At 38.9% G+C, this 23,026-nt stretch overlaps 1 protein-coding gene across 4 annotated transcripts in view; it reads left to right on the top strand.

Moving 5' to 3' along the window:
* The window catches only part of CD226 (CD226 molecule), a 45,733-nt gene extending 22,907 nt beyond the window's left edge, over positions 1 to 22,826 (top strand). Inside the window, exons 4-7 of one of the 4 annotated variants that reach the window (XR_011361868.1) lie at positions 1,035 to 1,128; positions 7,770 to 7,830; positions 10,179 to 10,346; positions 22,788 to 22,826. Coding sequence is in view for 3 of the 4 variants with exons in the window: in XM_069960120.1 (XP_069816221.1) it covers positions 1,035 to 1,128; positions 7,770 to 7,830; positions 10,179 to 10,259 (236 nt within the window). In the remaining variant the exon portion in view is untranslated. Of the gene's footprint in view, positions 1 to 1,009; positions 1,129 to 7,769; positions 7,831 to 10,178; positions 12,319 to 22,787 lie in introns of those variants that run through there. The other 3 variants (XM_069960120.1, XM_069960121.1, XM_069960122.1) reach the window with 3 other exon arrangements.
* The last annotated feature ends 200 nt before the right edge of the window (positions 22,827 to 23,026 follow it).

The following is a 23,026-nucleotide window of genomic DNA, read 5'->3' as shown; positions in this document are numbered from 1 at the left end:
AAAAGCTACATCTACACAAAGTAAAAAATTAATAAATGTAGATATTTTGTCTTGTCTTATCCATGGACCCATTCCATTGCACTTCAATAATTCAAAGACCCATTACATGAAATGTCTCTTATTTTCATTCTTTTCACATTTTCGATTTAACTTTACATATTGCTTTTCAACATACACTGGCAATTACACAAAATAACATAGGCTTGGTTTGTTTCACTATTAGTAAAGAAATGAATGAATCTTGGTTGCTGATCAGATTGAAATGTTCTTGTATTTACTGGACTGTAAATATTAATAAAAAAAAAAGTGTAGTGAGATTGTATATTTCCGAATAATGATCACTGGTATATAGTCTTTTTTTTTTCCATCAACACTTTAATAATTTTTGACCATAATTATTCTTAGCCCAATAGGCAACTATCAAACGTGAGTTTAAAATATAACTGCTTGTCCACAGAAATCCAACTCCAGGGCTACACTCCTCAGCAGTGTAAACCACATGTAATATGGTGGTGCTCAGCTATCAAAAAGCAGTCTGTGCAACAGTCCAAATATAGTAGAGAAAGTTTGAGCCCCATTCACCACAAAAATTGTCTTTAAAGTATAACTGCACTGATTTTTTGGCATAAGCTAGCTAGCTATTTGTATTGTACACTGCATCAATTCAAGAGGAAATTAAAGGGGTACTCCGGGCCGGGGGGTATTTTTGAGGACCGCCGGGGAGGGGGTGGAAATTGAAGCCGGAGGTCACTTACCCTCCCCCGTTCCAGCGCCTTTAAGTTGCCTGACACTGTGTATGACCATGTGGCTCAGCTACGTTTACTTCAATAGGGTTGGGCAAAACCAAAAGAAAAGAGTACCTTTGTTTCTGGAAAACAAGATAATTGCTTTGCTTCAAATATCAGACAACACCTTTAAAGTCGGAGAGATTACCAATTGCTAAAAAGTCCCCTTTATAAGTTTTGCTACTCATTTCTAGTCTTCACTTTCTTGTTCTACTGTTTTTCAGCATTCTATGTGATTTATTTCTTCAGGTGTCGCTTCATTAGGCACGTTGACTTTGTTATGCGGGGCGTCCTCACTTGTTATTGTTGTACTCTTCACCATAGCAGCTTTGTGTCTTGTAAGGTGAGTGCTACGACTGTTCACTGTCAGCGGAAACTCTTGGAGTATGATATGTAAAATACATTTTGTCTTAGAATAACAAAATAAAAAGAAAGAAGTAAATGATATCATGTTACATAAGTATAGCATTAGTTTATGAAACCTTACATCTTTTAATATTAATTTTAATATTTAGATTTTATTTTAATTAGTGTTTTCAACCTCTAAAGTCTTAACATTGGCCTTATATATGATTATCCTGTTCTTAACGTTTACATATTTCTTAACGGCAAACAATATTTAGATTAGATGCCGAAGTCATATACTATGTTGGTTTTGTGTCAATGTGAAAGATGGCCAAGTTTCTCTATTATGCTTGAAGGAGATTAATTATAGGAAAGAATGAATCTTGGCTAGCAAGCATCAACAAGGAGAGTATAATTACAGTAGTCCCTGAAGGGACCTGGATCGGCTAGTGCTAGCCCAAGACGGTATGCCCAGTCTGATGGCATAATATATGGGGAGACATATGGCCATCTGAAGTGAGTCGCCACCTTTGTTGGCAGCAATTGGCCAGCAAAGTACAATTTCAAGAATCTGGATGATAAGTCCAGGCAAGCAGTCAGCATCAAAGAGAATATGTGTAGCAAGAAGTAATACCAGATGAAGCTGGGTCACAATTGGTCACTGAGTGCAGGGATCCCATGAATTATGTAATACAAGCCCTGTGAGTAAAGCAGGGATGCTCTATGAGTAAGATTCTACTGGAATAGATTAGGGATAGCAAAAATGAATAAGGTATAGGAAAACACTGGACTAAAGCAGGAATGCTACAGAACATGATAAGCTGTATTATTATGTGACTTAGTAGACAGAGTCGTGAAAATGACAAAACAAGTAAGAGGAAAAAATAATCCCATCACAAGGTGTGTAGCATATACACAATATAGTTGTGAAGAAATAGTAAATAAAACTAGTGCGTATTATTCAAGGAGAGAGAGAGTGGGGTTATTCTCAACATGTATTAAATTAAATTTGTCATTTCTATACCCCATCCGATGTTCTGGTTGGTTCATTCTTGGCATTTCTTCTTTTTAAAGGAATATGAAAGGAATATGATACTTCTGCTTAAACATAGTCGCTCTCTTAACCATATACCACTTCATGTCTGCTTGTGTTGCTATAAACCATTTGCACTGTATTGTGTGTTAGGTTGTTATCATTTTAGACTGTTCAATATCCCTTGTGGCAGAATACTCTTCCTTACAAAAACACAAAAAACTGCAACAGCAACAGCTAATGGCAAGACACAGACTCAGTACAGATGTGAAAATTGCAAAAATCAGCCCTTTAGACTGCTAAAAAAAAAATCCATCAAAATAATGAGACTCTTGGTTACCTTGTTCAAACAGTGTGAACCATCCCACCACAATAAGGTGGCCTCATGCCCGGGATGGACCCTGCACTGTACTTTAGCCTCTCCATGGCATATAATAAGCCTATGCTCTGGGCATACAGGATCCAATTAATACTGGCAAAAATAATTACCACCTGGGTGGGATGGGTGGAGTGCACAACCAAGTAGAGACAGCCACTCCCCTATCTGAAACACAGTCCATCCCAGGCATGAGGCCACCTTATCGTGGTGGGATGGTTCACACTGAAAATAGTGTGCCATGAGCCTCATTATTTTTAATGTATTTATTTATAAGGGCCCATTAGGAGCCACAGGTGCAGACTACCTTCTGCTTAACCCCTTATGCACTGCAGTGTCTAAGGGTGCCTTTATAGAGAGAGATTTATCTGATGGATCTTCGAAGCCAAAGCCAGGAACAGACTTTAAACAGAGAATGGTTCATAAAGGAAAGACTGAGATTTCTCCTCTTTTCAAATGCATTACTGGCTTTGGCTTAAGAAATCTGTCAGATATATCTGTCTGTGTAAAGGCACCCGAAGTCACCCAATGTTCTCTTACATGCTACAATACAAAAATGTTTAAAAACAGAAGACAAGGAGGTCTCTGCTTCACTGCACTGATAACCCCTGACCTTGAAGCTTGCAGCCGAAGAAAAGAGGTCAGGGGTTATCAGAACAGTAAAGCAGGGATCTCCTTATCTTCTTTTTTTAACCCTTTTTTTGTGTTGCAGCATTTAAATGAACTTTGGGTCACTTACACACTGCAGTACATAAGGGGTTTCCCTGTGCCCCCCTGTAGCATGGGCCCCACAGCAGCTGCCTGCTCTGTCTCTACTGTAGCTATGCCACTGGCAGTTGGGGGGTCTGCTTTTAGCGATTTTCATATCTGTATTGAGTCCATGTTTTGCCAATAGTGGTGAGCTGTTGCACTTTTGATGTTTTCATTTGTTAACAATTTCAGCCATAGCAATGTGCTTCTGCTTAGTGTGAACAGTATTGTAGAAAAGCTGACCAAATTTGTCAGAATACTCTTCCTTGTCATAAACAGTACTGCAAGGAAGCCTAAAGTTGAGGCAAAATGTCTAGCTCAGCTTACTGGAGGGTCAGTGATTGCAAGCAGTTTTCTATGTTTAAATCAGTGCTTCCCAACCTTTTCCACCTCGGGGCACACCTTGGAAATAAAAATTTCCTCGGGGCACCCCTACTAAATAATGTTCTACAAAATAAGAAAACCGTCATACAGTGACTCACAGGTGACGTCTTCTTTGATCTGAGGAGTCACTATCCCTTTTCCTCTCCATCCGCCATGATGATTTCTTCCAGCTACTTTTCATCTATGTAAAATAGCATCTAAATCATACACAATTTAGGAATATCTTGATTGATAGGACAAAGTTCATCTTGTACCAGAACGATGAGAGGAAAAAATGTGGTGTAGAAAAGTTACTGGTTATGATTTCCACATACTGCCTCATCTGTCGATCACATTGAAATGATCATTATGGATATGTATGTCAGTGGAACTAGTTCCCTTGTTTTTATCGATGATGTGACTGCTGACAAAAACAGCAGGATGAATTGTGCGTTTTTTTTTTATGCTACATTATCTTTTCAACTTCAAGCAAGTGCTTCATAACATGTAGGACAACATTTAACAGTGCAGAGGAACAATAACCCAAAGCATACTGGGAAAGCAGCATAAGTGGAAGGATCTGCTAAAGCCAATTTATTTACCTGATCTTAGTCCAATCGAGGATGCATTTCACTTGCTGGAGCCAAAGCTGAGCTTAAAATGCCTCAAGAACGGGCAGGAACTGAAGATGACTGCAGTAAAAGCCTGACAGATATCACTAGGGAAACAAACTAAGCTTCTGGTAATTTCCCTAAAGTTCCAGACTTCAAGCAGTCATCGACTGCAAAGGATTTGTAATTACGTTCCACAAATGGCAATTAAAATGATTGTGTTAGTTTGTCCAATTACATTAGTGCCAGTCAACTGGAGGGGGGGGGGGGTCATTGTCTAAGAATAGTTGTAATTCCTATAACCTTATATTAAAGGTAACATTTTAACTCTAACTGTGCTGGGAAGCTAAAATGATACCTTAGTACACAGTATATTAAACTATTCTTAGACCTAACAAAGTGTATGCTAATTTGGATAGCTTATATTTACAGTGTGCCTGTCTTTTTATAAGATATTTATAAACCTCCATTTTTTTATTTACATTAACCTTTTGGAGTGGTGAGAGGTGTCTTTATTGCCTTTTGTAGATTTCCTGCTCCATAACCGCTGTTATGAAGACATTGAGCCATCTCCACGGTGCTCAATTAATTTACATTCTCTCTGTTTCAGGGGCAGAACCAGAGCTGGGCTGGTTGCCAGTAATGCTCACATACTTTCTCCCTTACTACTTTCTCCTTTACTACTTTACTCCTTTCTGGTATCGAATTACTTAGTTCTAGAAAAAATGTGCCAGACTTAAAGCGTAACTGTTATGTTTTTTTTTATTGCAGAAATCAGTAGTATAAGCGATTTTAAGAAACTCTGTAATAGGTTTCATCAGCCAAAAAAGCCTCCTCCTGTACTCAAGAAGCAATCTCCCAGCCTCCCCCCTGACTTCTTATCTGTGCATTATCAGGCAAACACGTCTTCATTACAGAGAAGCCAGTGAAGACGGGCTCTGCTCTCTCCATTGTAAGCCTATGAAGGGGGGAGGGGCTGAGGGAGATGAGGGAGGAGGAAGAGGTGACATGAAGGTCAGCTGTTTGTAGACTCTCTGGGCACCTAAAACGCTGGATTCTGGGGTCAGAAAGGTCAGTGCTTATCTATGAACTTACTGAGAAGATTGCAGGGTGTTGTGCTGTGCAGAAATCCTCCGTGCTCAGTCACTCCTAACAGCCCCTCGCCTCTCCATAGCCACATAATGGAGACAGAAATCCTGCTTCATTTGATGTGAGGGGGGAGGCTGGGAGATTGCTTTTTCAGTACAGAAGGAAACTCTTTTAGTACATAAAACCTATTACTGAGTTTCTTAAAATAGCTTGTACTGTTGATATTTATTGTTTTCAGAAAAATGACCCTGAAATGACAGTTACGCTTTAAAGCGACTCTGTACCCACAATCTGCCCCCCCCCCCCAAACTGCTTGTACCTTTGGATAGCTGCTTTTAATCCAAGATCTGTCCTGGGGTCTGTTCGGCAGGTGATGCAGTTATTGTCCTAAAAAACAACTTTTAAACTTGCAGCCCTGTGTCATATTAACGTGGCCTAGAGTGTCTATGCCCTAGGCTTTCATTGCCCCTCAGTCCCTCCTTCCCGCTTCTCCGGGAAGCCAGATTGTGGGTATAGAGCATAGCAGGGCTGCGGTCAGGCAGGGATTAACATTTTCTGGTGTATAAGGCGAACCTCTGACAATCTTCTTAAAAGTCAGGGGTCGTCTTATACGCCCAGTCGCCTTTTACGCCGGAAAATACAGTAATTAGATTTTAATCCATAATGGAGGTGAGACCTCCAGGAGTTCATATCTTGCAAGTGTAAGATAATTCCTATTGAGAAGTGTACACTAACTAGACGTTAGATGTGATTTTCTAATACAGAATAGCAGCTGTGCAAGGTCATAAATAGATATATTTTTTAACTAGTAGTCAAGGAGATAGATAAAGCTTTAATGTGTGGGGAACCACAAACATCTCACAATTTCTCAGCCTTCTAGACCCCTGTGCATGTTACATGGGTGGAAGAAGGTTACTTAACAGTAGTTTTGAATGGAGTTAAGTATGAAGATATATATATTTATATAATAAAAGGAGCTGTTGTCTCAGAATAATACATATTTTTTATTTATTTATAATACAGAGTTCAAGAGCTCAGTTCAGTTGTAACAGTTTCCTTTCGGTCAACTTGATCAGTAAACAGCCTGTCAGTCTCGGTGCCCTTGTCTAGCCCGCTATCAGAGTTTCTTTTCGTCTTTTTTCCAAAATAAACCTCTTGATGCATGTACAAATACTTGCCTGTTCCATAAAATATTTAACAAACCATTAGTCTGAAGAAACAATTATAGAGAATTAGCAGTGGTCATGAAGCATAAGAGACATTGCCTTCAGCAGATATGTGCTATGTGACCTTCAGCATTAAAAATGCAATATAGGAATATTCAGAAACCAAAGAACACTGTCATAGGAACAGAAAACTAGACACAAACAGAATACCTTTCCTAATCTAAGTACCTGCTCCAAGATTCATGTCAAATACATTTTATGGAGGAATTTATTTTGACCATTTAATTCAACTTTTACCTCTTCTATCTAGTTTGGATATGTCATATTACCTAAATATTTTATTACCTTGCTTCTCTCTGTCCTCACACTACCTCAAGTTAGCGGTTTATATATAAAGATGTGGCTTTTAAAAAAAAATAAAGTGGAGGCTCTTTTCTATTCCTATTTAAGTTGATGTGGCATTAAAGTCATGGCGTAAAGCAGGTGGGAAGTGAAGCCAGAAGTTACTTTAATGATGCCACACACCACTTCACGGTCCCTACTCTAAATGATGCAGTGCCGCACAGAGACCACCACCGCCACTGCAACAGTGCCCGAGGAGGGAGCAACCCTGTTATCCAGCAGCCCCAATGCTAGCCCCCTTTACTCCACTACACTACAGACACCATACTGCAGCAATTAGGACCACTGCATGGCACCACAGCAAACAGAAGCAGATTGAATGGCTCACCATGTTCTTTCAGCCAAAAGAGGTACAGTCCCTATATAGGGTGTATTTGGTGTGGTGTCATGTGGCGGCTATTATTGGTGCATTGCCATGTCTGTGGGGTGGTGGGGCCCATGGGGTCTAGGTTTGGCAGCACCTAGGCTACTTGACCACTTAGTCACTTCCTCCTGGGGCACTGTTTTTGTGGTGTTGGTTGCACAGCACTGCGCCACTTTGGTTAAGGGCTCACACGAATCAGGGACTGTAAAGTAATGTGTGGGCTTATACACTTTGATCAAATTGTAGCTAACACCTCATGTTAGAATTTATAGTACTCTTAAGTATTGATATAACACTGGTTGATAAAATGCCTATGCATGTTATGACCCCATTAAGATGCAGGTAAAACAGTAATATAGCAGTAATATTAATATTTTCTTACATTTCTCATACAGTTTTTGTAATCTGTATCTGTAATAGCGTTAGGCAGTATATTGGATGTTCAGTTATATATTTTTTTATATATATAATTTTTTTTAATTTAGGAAGCAGAAAAACAAGAGAATTCAGGAAAAGCAAGTAGACGTTAACGCAACATATTCTCAGGTAAAAGGACTAATGGTCAATAGGATAATCAGTAGGTTATTGTGTGCACAGAAGTAAGGCCTGTTACTACAATATTGTACTGGATTTTTATAACAAAAGGTGTGTGCTTGTTTCCATCCTGAATCCCCAAAACAGTGATTTATTTCTTATTTTAGGATAGTGGAAGAGGAGGACTAATTTATTTATCCTAAGCCTATATACTTATTCCTCAACAAACTCTCGTTATAGCAATTTGGTCAGGATATCTACTGTGTACACGATAAAAGCTTTTTGTTTCCCAACAAATGTTCACAAACTACAGTGATATAACTGTAATATAATTTCATGTATAATTTATTAAATCACAATTATAGTGGTTCAGATGGTAAAGTGATACTGCCCCCCCCCCTTGTTCTTTGTACGGTTCTCCTCACCATCCACAAGTTTAGATGCTCCACATTTGATATATACCTGTATACAACGTCTCTGTGTCTTTTTTCTGCTCTTAAGTCGCTTTATTTTATCAGTGGACAGTGTCATCCAGGCGGGGCTTCCTGACAGTTGGGACCTTTCCCCAGTAGGGAGACAGTAGACAGGGCCCAACTGCAGTGAAGCTCCACCCAGGAGAAACGTTAACCTATGAAATGAAGTGAGAGTAAGTGTGTTTGTGTGTGAAACTATTAGCAGGTTAACCAGCTGATAGCTCCTTATAGCGCACAGGGAGTTGAGAATGAAGGTAAATCTCTTACCTTAATCCTCAGCGTCGTTTCTGTGCAGTTTGCAGCAGCTGTTGTAACTTCACTGATTGTGCAGAAGTCTGCAGTGAAATTAGAGCTATGTTCACACACAGATTTTCATTGCAGTACTGCAGCATGTTCACAAAAATTATGCACTACTGCAATGAATTGATGCAGTAATAAAATCATGCTTAACAGCAGAGGGGACCAGAGCCATTAAGACATAGACTATGTTCCCACACAGTATTTTTGCTCAGTATTTTTCCACCAAAACCATGAGTGGATTAAAAACACAGAAAGGCTATGTTCACACACTGATAAAAATTGAGTGGATGGCCCCCATTTATTGGCAAATAATTATCGTTATTTTAAAACAACACAGCTTGTCTTGAAACAACGGCCATTTTTTGCTGTTAAATGGCGGCCATCCACTCAGTTTCATCAGTGTGTTAACATAGCCTTTCTGCGTTTTTACTCCACTCCTGGTTTTGGTTTAAAAATACTGAGCAAAAATACTGTGTGGGAACATAACCTTAAACAGTATATCCAGCGTAAGATAATATCACATTAGTAACATCAGGCTAGTAACTAAGTTGCCATGGCTACCTTGGAGCCAATGTGGAAGCAATGTGCGGCAGCCTCCTCCCTTTGCCTGATTGCCGTTAGGGACAGCGGGGTGAGGCAGGGAAAGCATGACGTCCAGTAACATCATAATGCAGGAATTCCCTGGGGTTATGCAGGCATACAAAAACATGGTCACTTTTTTCCAAAAACGGGTTGACTCTTATCTGAAGTTTGGGTATGGTTTTGCAACTCAGTTCTATTGAAGTGAATAGAGGTGAATTGCAATGCCACACACAACCTGGGGACAGGGGTGGTGCTGTTTTTGTAAGAAAGTAGCTGTGCTTTTATTATTTCTGCATACCCTTTAATCTAGCTCTGCCTAACTGACATCAAGTAATTAAAGGGACCTGTGGCAAGACTATAAGGCCTAATTGCTTTTGAGTAGACACCATGAGAATATCGAAATGTAGTGCTCTCTGTAGCCACGGACCTCCATCTAGCCTCTACTGACAGGACTACTGATGTGCATCTGTAACCATCCCCATTTGCATGGGCATATATTTATGGATTGCTAACACCTACAGGGTGTGTATGGGGGCACCAAGATTTATGAAGAGATGTGCCCACATATATCCAATGTGCCTGTGTACTGCTGGCATATGAGGCACCGGTCCTGATAAATATCCCCTTTGTCTCTAGGATTATTCTGATATTTCACATTCTTAAAGCATAGTCGTGATCCTACCTGAGCAACTAGAGGGAATGTGCACTATTATTTACATGTACTAGTATGGCAGGAATTGTGGAAAAAACCTGGCTTTTAATGAATGTGGCCAATGTAAGAGATTTCATTTGTACTTGATTTTGAAATAAAGCAAAAATTGAAGGAGTTTTCCAAGAATGCATTTTCATAGAACGATCATCCGACCACATTTTCATTTGGCAGCTTTCTAAGAATTGGTGTACAGACCATGTCTATGGCAGATAGACCAAATTGTTGCATTTAATCTGATTGAATACTATTTCATATACTGTATCTTCTGACATTATTCACTTTGTTTCTTTCAGCCTAATATAAACACAGAGGATATGGAGCACACATATGCCAATTTTGTACCTAATTTATCATTCTCAAGATCATGGACTTAGAAGAGGTGTCTATAAATACATTTATTGGTGTTCTAAGATGTGAGACAGAAAAAGTACCTAACAATAAAATCCCTACTTAATGCACAGGTGACATATATTTATATCTTGGGATTGGGATTGTGATAAAACAGAAAAAGAACCTATACTCACCCATTTAATCCTTTCTGTGTCCAGCGCTTTGTCCCTGGTTGTTTACATGGCTACATTGATGACATGCCTGTATACCCGTCACCACTGCAGTAAATGAGTGACCAAGGTGTTATTCAGCATAATAGCACTATGGCCAGTGATTGGCTGCTGCTGCATTATATAGGCAAGTATCGCCTATATAGCTTAGTCTGGGGGTGGATGGTACACTAGTTAGTAACTCTTATAGATGTTCTAAATCTGTATTTCTCTGCCTCTAGTTGGCTCCTGGATATCTATGAGGCTTACTGACAAGTTGATTAACCATCCCTGGACTTTCTTTCTCTTTTGGGGGTATTTTTGTAATCTGCATTCGAACATCATATATTTCTCTTTAAATATGCTCTATATTTGTCTGATATATCCCATTAGCTAAGAGCCCAACTCTCTGTTTTTTGTCTGTCCTCAGCAGGGTCACTTTTGATATTTTTTATATGTGTATTTGTTGAACCTACTTAAATGCATGTCCTTTAATTGGGATGTCATAATAAAGGTTGCAGTGTATTTGTCCTACATGCTTTTTTTTTCTGTTTTGGAGAGTGAATTTCAACCTTGAGCCTATGTACAGACGCTATGTAGAAAAGAATCCCGACACTCATCAAGTAGATAGTTACTTGTTTAGAGCGTGCATCTGACAACATAACAGTAACATCAGTGACAAAATTATATATACATACCATATACATTATATACAATATGCAATAAACCTAGAAGCATGATGTGGCAACAGAATGGCAGAGCACAGATGGCAAATAAAGGGTAAGGGTAGGACACAGTGGTGGGGGTCAAACCTTGTGGAAAAGACGACCATATCCCCCACAGGATTTTGGGAGTTAGCTCATGTTTTCTGATGTTTATATGATTTACTATTGTTTATTTAGATAAATACTTACTTACTTATGTCTACTTTGGCTTTTTTTGTGTGCATAAATAACAGTTAGTTCACATTCTATTAGCTAAGTTGATAAAGGCCACTGGACCAAAACATGTCCATGCTATCTGCTGGCAATTTGCTGCAGATAAGCAACTATTTACTTGGTGAGTCCTGGGATTCTTTTCTACATATTTCTGGATTCTCCTTCCAGGAGCACCACCGACATGTGGAGTGCCATTTTCCTTCTCTAAGTACAGACACTGACTAGGATGACACTAAAAAAACATAAAAAGATCCAAATGTGAGTGCAGCCGCTTGCACCATAAGGCTATGTTCCCACTACGTACTAACATTGGCTGGTGTTTAATGTCCTGGCCTTTGTTGTCAAACATGAACATTAATTCTGGCTGTGGTTGTACAACAGCCATTGTTTTCACTCATCTGTATGTAGTGGGAACATAGCCTAAGTAAGTAAGTGTGTATTATATTCCTTAGCAGAGTTGGAGCGTGTTGCTAATACTACCCTGGTGGAGTTCAGAGTGTTGAACTGCTCATATAATCGCAGGAGTGTTCGATTGTTTGGACTTTCTAAGCTCCCTAAAGCACAAGTATATAAAAAATATGGGGAAAAACAGACAATTCACTATTCAAAGTCATTATTCAGACAACTAGCATTGCCCCCAACATGATTTTCATGGTGCTGCTTCCTCAGGGGGTGATGGCATATTCTAGTCCAGTGGACTACAATAACATATAAAAAGTAAACTTTTGCATACTTCAATCTAACTTTGGAAACATGCAAAACAAGATTCCGTGGAGTCTCGGTTGCGAGTCTCAAAACAAGGGATAGCCAGATATCTCTAGCCTGTTGCCATGGGGTGCCTCCATGATGGGGAGAGCACCACACCACCCTGATAAATAGCCCCTTAAGTCCCACTCGCTTGCGAGTATTGGAACATAAATAGGGAAATACCAGGGTGGCCCCTTTTTGTCAATGTCTAACTCAAGGTACGAGTATTGCGATCATGACAAGGGCTTGCCAAGGCCAGAATCCTACTCCACACTGACGAGGGGCAAATACCCCGAAACGGCTGTCTGTAGATGGAAGCCTGCCTTGGCAAGCCCTTGTCATGATCGCAATACTCGTACCTTGAGTTAGACATTGACAAAAAGGGACCGAGACACCACGGACTCCTGTTTTGCATATTTACATTTTTGGGGCATCAGTGGAGACTCTTGATTGAGTACTTCATTGGAGTTTTTTTTTCACTGTTCTCCTTGAGTTCAGTGATTACTGTGTTTTGTTGGTTAACTTTGGAAACAGAAACCAAAATAACTGATTAAAAACTCAGTCCAGAGTTACAAAATATGTTGGCATACTATATCAATGTTATTATTTCTAGTTTGCTTCATAGGTTTCTTTTGTATGAGGAGGACATACAAATTGCTTGTCTAGTCCAGGCACCATTTCGGCCCCATTGAAGTTTATTGTTTGTTAATTTTCTGGGGTAAACTCTATAATGACATATTATTTGGAGACTGAATACCTCTAATCTGGTTCTTTAAAGAAATACAATTAACTTGAATTTTGGAGTTATTGTAAAACCCCAAATGTTCCAAGATCCAGACTTATCACCTCAGCTTCCCATGAAATGTGCCACTGAATTCCTGTGTTTAGTCTGTTTATTTGAACCAACAGAAGTCAGAAAATCTGCCTTCAGGAAACTGGACCTGGACCAAAGTTCAGCTTTGTTTTACGGTGTGATAAAATAAAAAAAAGAATGTATATATCAGATTTGCTTTATATCACATCTACTGTTGATTTAAATTGTGAACGTTATAATTACAGTGACACGTTAAGTAAGACTGATGTTACAGGTAATCCAGTCAGATAATTCTCCTCCAAGGTCCCTACTGCACATACTGAGCTCAGTGTTCCCTCTTTTTATAAGTCTATGTATGTATGTTATGTATCCATTTACATTATGTGCTGACATCACACTTTAATACAGTATTTGAACATTTCTCTTTTTACTGAATCTATTATTTAAAACCCCCCAAAGTGTGTGACAATGAATATGTAAGGTGATGATAGGAAACATGAGTCTGAGATCCATAATCATCATATATTTAATCTGTCTGCCGTTTTCAGACACATTAATGGCATTCAGCTCATGAACATTTCTGACTATAAAAGATAGGAATTATAGCTCATAGGTTTCTTTCTTCTATGATGAAGAAGATGGTTCTTAGATTACTGCTTAGCTTTAATGAGTTCTGTGTTGGCATCTGGCATTGAAATGAGACAGAATGTGGAAAATATAAAACTCTCTCATTGCATTATTTGGCAAGTACTGATTGCTCATGCTGTGTTAAAATCAGCTAATCCTTTTGTTCCAGATGTCTTCTTGATTTTGGAAAAATCAGAACAATAAGAAATTACTTTGCATTCGTATCTTGCATGCCTGTGCATACATCTGCATTGGTTAATAAAGTTGTTGACATTTTACTTGAAGTTATTCTGTTTTATTTATTTATTTTGTGTCTTTTTTGCATCCTATTTGTGAATGGCATGTGTTTTTTTTATTATTATATAAGACATATTTGCCACACTAAAACACCAGCATGTCTCTAGGCAGCTGAAGTTTAGTGTCCTTACATTGCCGCTATAAACCTCCATCTAGTCCCATTATCTTTGTAGCTGACATTCGACTAAGAATCCCAGACTCCACAGCCCTGGCTTGTAGCGTTTGCGCAGTGCGCCAATGATGCTGAGGACAGTACAACTTTATTACACATGCTCCACAGTCAGAGGGGGGGATATGTACTAGTTATAGAAAAAAATGACCGAATTGTGATATGAGGAGACCCTACCCCTTTAGATTACAGGCCTCCCAGAATCAGTTGTGGACATTTACCTGAGAGGGCAGAAAGTTATGCTGCTATTTGGGAAAAGAATAAAAGGTGGCTAAAGACTGCATAGCTTGGGGTACTGGGACAGGGGCGTAGCTACAGGCTGATGGGCCCTGGTGCAAAATTTTAGCTTGGGCCCCCCCACCTGCTTCCTTCTTTTATGGAAACAATTGGGGCGCTGCACTGTGCACAATAATCTTTTTCATAAATTACATATGTGATGCTATGGCTCTGGTTCTGACACTTGCTACAGAGACAGATGAGAAGGCAGTTTTGAGCGGCTGGCAACAAGGACAATAGCCTCTTCCTACATGTATCTATTGGTAGAGTAGTTTTTGGGGTTGAGGTTGAGGCACTCTGGCAGGGATATGTGACCTTTTGTTGTTTATAGTGCTCTTACACAATTTTAATATATTTAATACCAGCCACTAACAGAAGAACAGAGCTCTGCCTTGTAAATGTGAAAAACACTCCGATCCTTTAAACAGCTGATCAGCATTGGTGCTGCTATTCAGACCTCCAACTTTCTAATATTGATGGCTTATCCTAAGGGAGCACTATAGAACAGCCTAAACTGTAAATCAAGCCATTGGGTTGGATCTGTTACTTACAGTAGCTCCTGTGCAGAGTCTTTTCTGTCTTTCTGCAGATTCTGATCTCTTTATTTACTCCACTTATTTCCCTCCTCAACCCTCCCCTTTCCATAGACTTGTATTGGCAACTGGAAAAATGATCTCATGCCGAGCTGCAGGTAGGTCTTGAAAACACATTACGGAATTCAGCTGCTTTTCAAAGTGAATGACAGTTTAGGAGTAGGGATAAACATCGGAAAATCTTAGGTCCTATAGAACTCGAACCCTCTTAAATTTTCCGCATTTAATTCCGGATGCCTTCCCGGTCCGTGGGGAAGGTGGAGACAGCCGGGGTACTGGAATTCCAGGATTCAGCCTAGTTAATAAGCTGTATCCCGGAATTCCAGGCGGTACCCGGACTGTCTCCTCCTTCTCCACGGACCGGGAAGGCATCCGGAATCAAAAAGGTTCGAGTTCTATTGAACCTAAGATTTTCCGATGTTCGATCATCTCTATTTAGGAGGGGAAAGAAGATATATCAATGGTTTCCTTACATTTGCTTGTACAAATTTTCTATGCTAAGTTTGTTGAAACATAACTATTCATAGTTATGCAGCTTGTAAATGTCACGTAGCAATTGAAGTCTATTGGCTTACTTATCAGTACTGTTGGAATGTTTTTTTCCAAAATATTATTTTAAATTCTAGTCTTTATTCACATGCCAGTATTTCTTATACGTATGTATTACATTTCAGTGTACACCAGAAAAATAGATAGGATGACATAGCTTTCTCAACTTGCAGGCCATTTATTTGTCTTATTTGTAACTTTTAATTTATTCTACTCTCTGTGGGTTTCAGATGTGCAGGAGAGATTCCATCCCTTACAACCTGCGGATCCCTGCCAATAGCTGCTGATTAATAATGCTATTGTAATGAACTGTTACAGTGATTGCTCAATTGGTGCATTGTCAGATATTCCCATTTTTCCTCAATGCCCACAATGCTGTGCCCACAGGGCTCCTTGTAGGAAATTTAGATAAATGAACTGACACCTGCTCAAAGTGAAGCAACTGTTAACAGAGCCGCTTCCTCCCATCTGCTAATAGCTGACATCCTGACTGCTCGGTAATAGATGACGTCCTGTATATTGCTTGTTACTGTTGGAGTTCTTTTTTTTACTTCATTTTTCTAAGCCACAAAAGCACTCAAGTGAAAGAATAACAAGGTCAGGGTGACATGAAAAATATATAACATGCCAGCATTTCTTATCAGCTGTCAGATGGGACAGCATGTCATTCTGTAAATTGAAGAAAGATCTATGCAAAATGATCGGTAAATACATTTGTTGCAGTCACATAACCAAAAATCTATAAGAACTCATGAAAGCGGCTCAAAAACACAAAACTGTTGAAAACCTATAAAACCTGGCAGCAGAGTAAGTCACCTAATAATTCCGTCACCTAGATACTGTGCTCTGTGCGTTTCTATTTTTTATGGTTTCCTTTCTATGCAGGAACTTTATTGTGCTTAGCTATCTAATAGATCCAGCGCATCAATTCTTCATTTCCAGCCTGTAAACAAAACCTCATGTTACCACAGGCAGTTTCATTCTTAGTGTTTTATTCATACAGGAAATAACCCTTTGTGAATGTTTCTGCCCTATTCTTTGCATTCATCATAAGTTGTAGCAAGAGCTATATCTCCAGGGCGATTGGAAACAAAAGTCCTGCATTGCTCCGTAGTGCACATTATAACCCCATTGTTTGTAAAGCATGGCTCTCTGATGTGAATCTGGGTCTTCAAGACAGATGTCTCTTATAATTCTTATAGATGTTCAGAACTGGTGAGATCAGTGGACAGTGATTGCTCATTGCTTCACAGTAAAGAGTTAAGTGTGAGGCGTAAGGTTGCACAACATTGCACAAAGCCCTATCTTTATGATAAACAGGTCACATTGCATAGCCAAGATGACTTATAGAGACTTGAAGAAAAGTTTGCTTATTTTTTTACCCCACTATAAGATAGGAAAAAATAACTTTTATTGATAATCCATGCAAGGCATGGACACCCATTGAATTGTGTATGTAAAAAGTGCCTTCTACATTTCATAGTGTACCTGTCATGACAGATTTTCTCTCTTACTCCAACTGTTTGGTCCTCCATAGATAATAACATGCAATGAGATCGTAATGTGTGCGACTCACATTGGATCAGGTTGCTTTCATTATGGTCTAATTCCAGGGACTGTACATTTTAAACTTTGGCAACCATAAAAGTATTTTCCAAACAACATGAAAGGTGTCACAGCTGAAAAAAATTAGGACTTAATACACATTGACCAGGATCCAAATCTTACGAACTGATATTCATTCCGAACGTTGCAAAAAAATTTGTTTCAGTACTAAACTGAACTCTTTGCCAAGTTTGAAATTAGTTCATAAAGATAGCAGACACACAATTTATTACACAAAGTCTTCAGCTGCCTCCAGCCTGCTCAGCCAATCACTGACTGAGACTGGACAGCGCTGCGGCCAGTGATTGGCTGAGCGAGCTGTCTTTTTCAAAACAAGAGTGGCAGTCGGCTCGTTTAGCTGTTTTAGTGCTGGTTCAAGTGCTGGTTCAGACAAACTGTACTTAACTTTTGAAAAATTTGCTCATCTCTATTAGTAATGTCTGCGTTTCTATAATTTTCTAGTCAGTTATGAGGTTGTGAGCATGGTTTAGTATGTAGTTTGTTCAACTTTTTCAAATGCTAATGCCTACAAGAATTACCTTTTTCTTTTAAATCAACTGATGTCATAAGGTTATATAGATTTGTAATTTCCAAACAGATAAGCAAAAATAGAAAGAGAGGCACTCACCAGTTAGCGTAAATTATTTGTCTTTATTTAGTGAAGTATTTCACATAACCAACTGCTGGGAGAGGGAGCATGGTCTCAGCGTCCTCCGCGATGCATGTTTGGTGTTATAGTAACACTTTGTCAAGCTGAAGTAAGACACCCTCATGCCGCACTCTCCGTAACTATATACTGCCCCTTACATTTGTAATGTACTTCTATTTTAAAATCTTGGATCTTTCAGTACTTATGAGCTGCTGTATACCCTACAGGAAGTGGTGTATTCTTTCTAGTATGACAAAGGGCTTTCAGTTGCCACCTTTGTCCGTGTCAGGAACTGTCCAGAGCAGGAGAGGTTTTCTATGGGGATTTGTTGCTGCTCTGGACAGTTCCTGTCACGGACAGAGGTGTCAGCGGGGAGCACTGTGTCAGACTAGAAGGAATACACCACTTTCTGCAGGACATACAGCAGCTGATAAGTAAATTTCACAACCTATATAATTTTCTGAAACCAGTTGAATTGAAAAAAAACCTGATGGCTGCCAAAAAAAAAACTGCTATAAAAAGATGTTGTGTGAACATTTCAGTATTAAAAGTTGAACTCCTTTGAGGGAGTGCAAAATAAAAATACATAGTAATTAAATATTTTCAGTAGTTTCCCTACATATTACTTCACCACTTATTTGCCCAATTTTCATGTTTAAAAGGGTAGGCCACTCTATAGTAAAATTTCTTAGTGTACTGTATTAGTAATACACTCACTGCACTTACTGACAGCAGCTCCGTGTACCCCATAGAGCTAAAATCAGACTCCCCTCCTCCAGGCTGGGCTGTCCTGCTCTGTGGTGGGTCTGTCCATAAGATGGCTGACATGGAGGATCATGTGATCAGTGTCCTCCTTATGCATATACATGCTCAGTGGTGGACCCTTGAGGGCGGGGCATGGTCACATGCTCCTCCATGTCGGCCTACTTATGAACAGACTCATCACAGATCAGGGCAGCCCAGCCTGGAGGAGGAGTGCCTGCTTTTAGCTCTATGAGGTACACAGTATATGAGGTATGTCAGTATATACAGTGAGTACACTTACTAATACTGTACACTGAACTATTTTACTATAAAGTGGCCAACCCCTCTAAGTAGTGGTTTGTCACTAAGGATTACAACCTATTGTTCAGATTAAATTTGCTGGTCATACATGCTTAGTAAATGTTTAGGATGTAGGATTGGTGTTTTACTGGTGCATTCTGTATAATGTCCCTGCAGCCTTCCTTTAAGATTTTTGTCCAAATTCCAGAATACCCCTTTAAGTCAAGGAACAGAACATGAATATTGACTTTATATATATCCTTTATATATATCCCTATTACTCCAATCACTACAATGTAAAACTTTTACTGTATTCAAGCACTTTACTGAAGTATGTGACCAAACATATTAGACAATTAGTTTCTTATATGAGGAGATGAAATCAATATAAAATAAAAAGAGCAACAATTCAGACTTTGAGAAATCATTTCTATAACTTGATGTACTGTTCCAATAACCTGCTGACATATGGCAGACAATAAACCATGTAGTGTAGCTGGTGAAAAAAAGCAAATAGCTGTAACGATAACACAAAACTCTGGAGACTCAAAGACAGACAAACAATAAAAAGTGAAAGCAGAAAAGGCCGCAAGAACAGACGGCTGTGGGGCTGGATATAACCCCAGTGTTTGAAGTGTTTGCTATACACAAATAAATGATGTCTTCTGGATTGCATTTGTGTGGATGTGTATAACAAGCAAATAGCTCATTGTTTTCACAATCTATACGTGTGTGTGTGTATATATATATATATATATATATATATATATATATATATATATATATATATCTCAGTGTAATCCACTTTATAGATATTCTTGTGAACACTGTGGATATTCATGGCTCATTTTGTCCTATAGTGATACATTTTAATGGCAACTAAGGGCTCGTAGGCCACATATTTCTAGAGCGGTTGCTGGACTGGGACTTGAATTCAGCCCTGGCATTTATGGCATTTAACAGCACACAGGCCTACTTGCTATTGTGAAAGTGAAATATATTTTTGGATTTCAGGGCTATGCATGATTGGGGTGTAAATCACATTTACAGGATACAAACTGCTCCAGTCATTTCTATGGAAACTGGAGTGATACTGATTGTATTTTCACAGAGAAATTGTTATTAGTACTGACAAGGGAAAAGGACATAATTTTTAGTAGACTCCATGGTCTTTATTACATGCAAAATACACTAATGCCCATGCTCTTACCCCCTTTCACCCCAAACACCTGCTTTCTGTGGCCCAAAAGGGATTTAGAGTACAGTATGTTCTCACTGAGGAATAGATGAGGATCCTTTTCTTGAGTTGACGCAGAATTTGTGCAGAATTCGTGCAAAATTGGCGCGGAATTCAAGTGGAAAGCAGAAGTTCAAAGTCCTCATGTCTTTTCTGAGATTTCTCAAGTGGAATCTGCCCTAAGAACATTCCGCAAGTAAATTCTGCCATGTAAACAACAGAGCGGAAATAAAATTGAACACAATGGGACATTGCTCTGTACATATTTTACAGGCGGAATTTCAAGCGGAATACGTGTAAAATTAAGTGGGGATTCAGCTTAAAATTCCTTGCCTATTCCTCAGTGTGAACATATACTTGCAGGTTGATAAATTCAAAAATTTACTTATTTTTTTCCTGCACCTTGAATGTTTACTCAAGATATTTAATAAAATACATAAACAGTGCCAATGGTCATGTATTAGCAGTTTAGTTAGATGTCTACAACTAGTTTAGTGTCTTTCATTGTTGTGACTAGAGATGAGCGAACCGGGTTCGGGTTTGAGTCCATCCGAACCCGAACGTTCGGCATTTGATTAGCTGGGGCTGGTGAACTTGGATAAAGCTCTAAGGTTGTCTGGAAAACATGGATACAGCCAATGACTATATCCATGTTTTCCACATAGCCTTAGGGCTTTATCCAACTTCAGCAGCCACCGCTAATCAAATGCCGAAAGTTCGGGTTCGGATCGACTCGAGCATGCTCCAGGTTCGCTCATCTTTAGTTGTGAAGTAATTAGCAATCTTTTAATAGCAGTCAATGTAGAAGTCCATGTAATTCAAAGAGACAACTTATTTTTCTCTTGCACTTGTAAAATACTACATTTTCTTACACTTTGTTACATATCTGTATAGTTTATTTGAAAACTTTTCAAGAGAAAACAAATGTTTTCAAGAAAACAAATGAGACTGTTGAAATAAAGAAAATGAAGTAGAATTATTCAAAGCCTTTTATTCCAACATAGTAGGCATTATGGCATACAGACCAGGACATCAAATAAAATAAAGAATAAAGTTTTTCCTTAAAGAGGTGTTTAAATTTTACCTTCATTATAACAGGGTTCTAATATTGCTGGAATAACACCTACTGACGGTAAAGAGCTAACCAATTATAATTATAATGTGGCAAAGAGAATTTTGATAAAGCAAAAAATAAATAAATAAATAAAAAATGGGCGCAGTATTGAATTCATAAGAAGAAATAAGTCCCTTTAGGTCCTCGGCAATTTTTTATGTTTTGCTTATGTTTTCATGATTTTTTCCCCCCTAAGGGTATGTTCACACTGAGTAAAACAGGCAGAGCTTATGCCGTGGAATCTCTCCTGCCTCAGTGTGTCAATTGGAAGCCTTGTGCTCCTCCGCTCTTCGCTCATATAATTGAGATGTCAAGAAAATGTCTCCTTTTTCTAAAGATAGCCACTTTCCCAAGATAGCCACTTATTACCTGTCCACAGTAATTTTCAGCTAGGAAACACAAAAGCTTAAAGGGGTTGTCTGGGATAAATTCATACTTAACCATGCTGATGGGGCTGCGGAGGACATGACAGTGATGTATACTTACCTGTCCCTCTCCCCCTTCACTGCCAGATTCCAGGCTGCATGCTCTGTGCCGCTGTCAGTGTTTTCATAACTGCTGACGTCTCGTTCCCATATCAAATGACTCTATGCTAAGCGGTCATTTTCGGTGGTGGTTGGGGCATGTCCTCAGATGTTTAAAAAAGCTGGCTGGTGCAGAATGGGTGGCCCTGGATCTGTCAGCAGCGGGGGAGCAGGACAGGTAAGTCATTTATATGGCCTTAAATGCATGTAAAGGATTAAGCTAATGTGTTTAACTGCTGTAAACTACTGGTGGATAATTGGTGAGGTTTTATCGGGATAGTCTATGATAAGCAGCCCTCTGGTGACCTTTGTGCTCCTGCCTACATGTATCAGCATTAAGCAGACAGCACACCTACTGTACTGTAAAAGGTAGCAACAAATGTGATAGATCTCATGCACTCTGGATTTCAACCTCCTCCTCTTAAAGTTCCTCTTTTTCAATAAAGGGCACCATGGGAAACAGCAAAAACATATAGAAATACGCTGGGACATTCCAAACCATCCAACCATCGAAAAGCTGTTGCAATATCAGATATCAAGTTGTCGCATTAAGTTATTATTTTATCAACAGGGAATCACAGTTTTTCCTAGATTAAAGTATAGCTGAATGCGAGAAGAAAATGAGAAAATAAGTCATACTCTTGATTTGATCAAGAGACACCATCAGTGTGCATCCAGCTAATGATATCATTGAGGGATACAGAGAAATGAACACTGAAAGTAAAAGAAAATAAACCCAAATAACTTAAAAGATGGAAAGCCCAACAACCATAAGCACAAAACCTAACATGCAAATCTGCAGTACAGGAAACATGGTCCACCGTCTGCCTCTTGAAGTTGTTGTTACACCAATCTAAGTAATATTTAGAGGAAATCAAGAAATTAAACATTTCCTTTTGCCAATATTTTTACATTTTGCTCTTACTTGTGCCGGATACTTGGCGACTTGGATACAGTTATTTTTTTTGTGCACATTCTATTTGTGTCTCTGAAAAATAGGGTATTCATAGGTCACTGTGTTACTAACTTACCAAATCATCAATTTACCTGGACTGATTTAGAGCAGTACTCAGAGATGTAGGGTAGGGGTGATATCAATATTAATATTGTTTGGTTGTGACTTCTTAATACTTAAGTTTACAGTTCATAAAAGATCCATATATTCTTTTTTTTCTTTTAGCTGCACCCTATATCCTGAAAGTAGGCTTTCTAACCTTCAACTGGCATCTTCAATCAACTAGGACCTCATCAATCATATTAGTAAAATAATTATGATCTTTGAATGAAACTTGTTCTCCAGAAAAGGGCTGTTTGTGCTAGTCTCAAATCCGGTCCCTGTCTGTATATTTCTAGGTGGTTCAGTCTCTGGTACATTTTTACTGCGGCAGATCTTACAGGAAATTGAATAGGATTTTTAAA

Source organism: Dendropsophus ebraccatus, chromosome 2, assembly GCF_027789765.1.
Source record: "Dendropsophus ebraccatus isolate aDenEbr1 chromosome 2, aDenEbr1.pat, whole genome shotgun sequence".
In the NCBI taxonomy this organism is placed as follows: Eukaryota; Metazoa; Chordata; class Amphibia; order Anura; family Hylidae; genus Dendropsophus; species Dendropsophus ebraccatus.
This window is presented reverse-complemented; position numbering and strand designations above follow the sequence as displayed.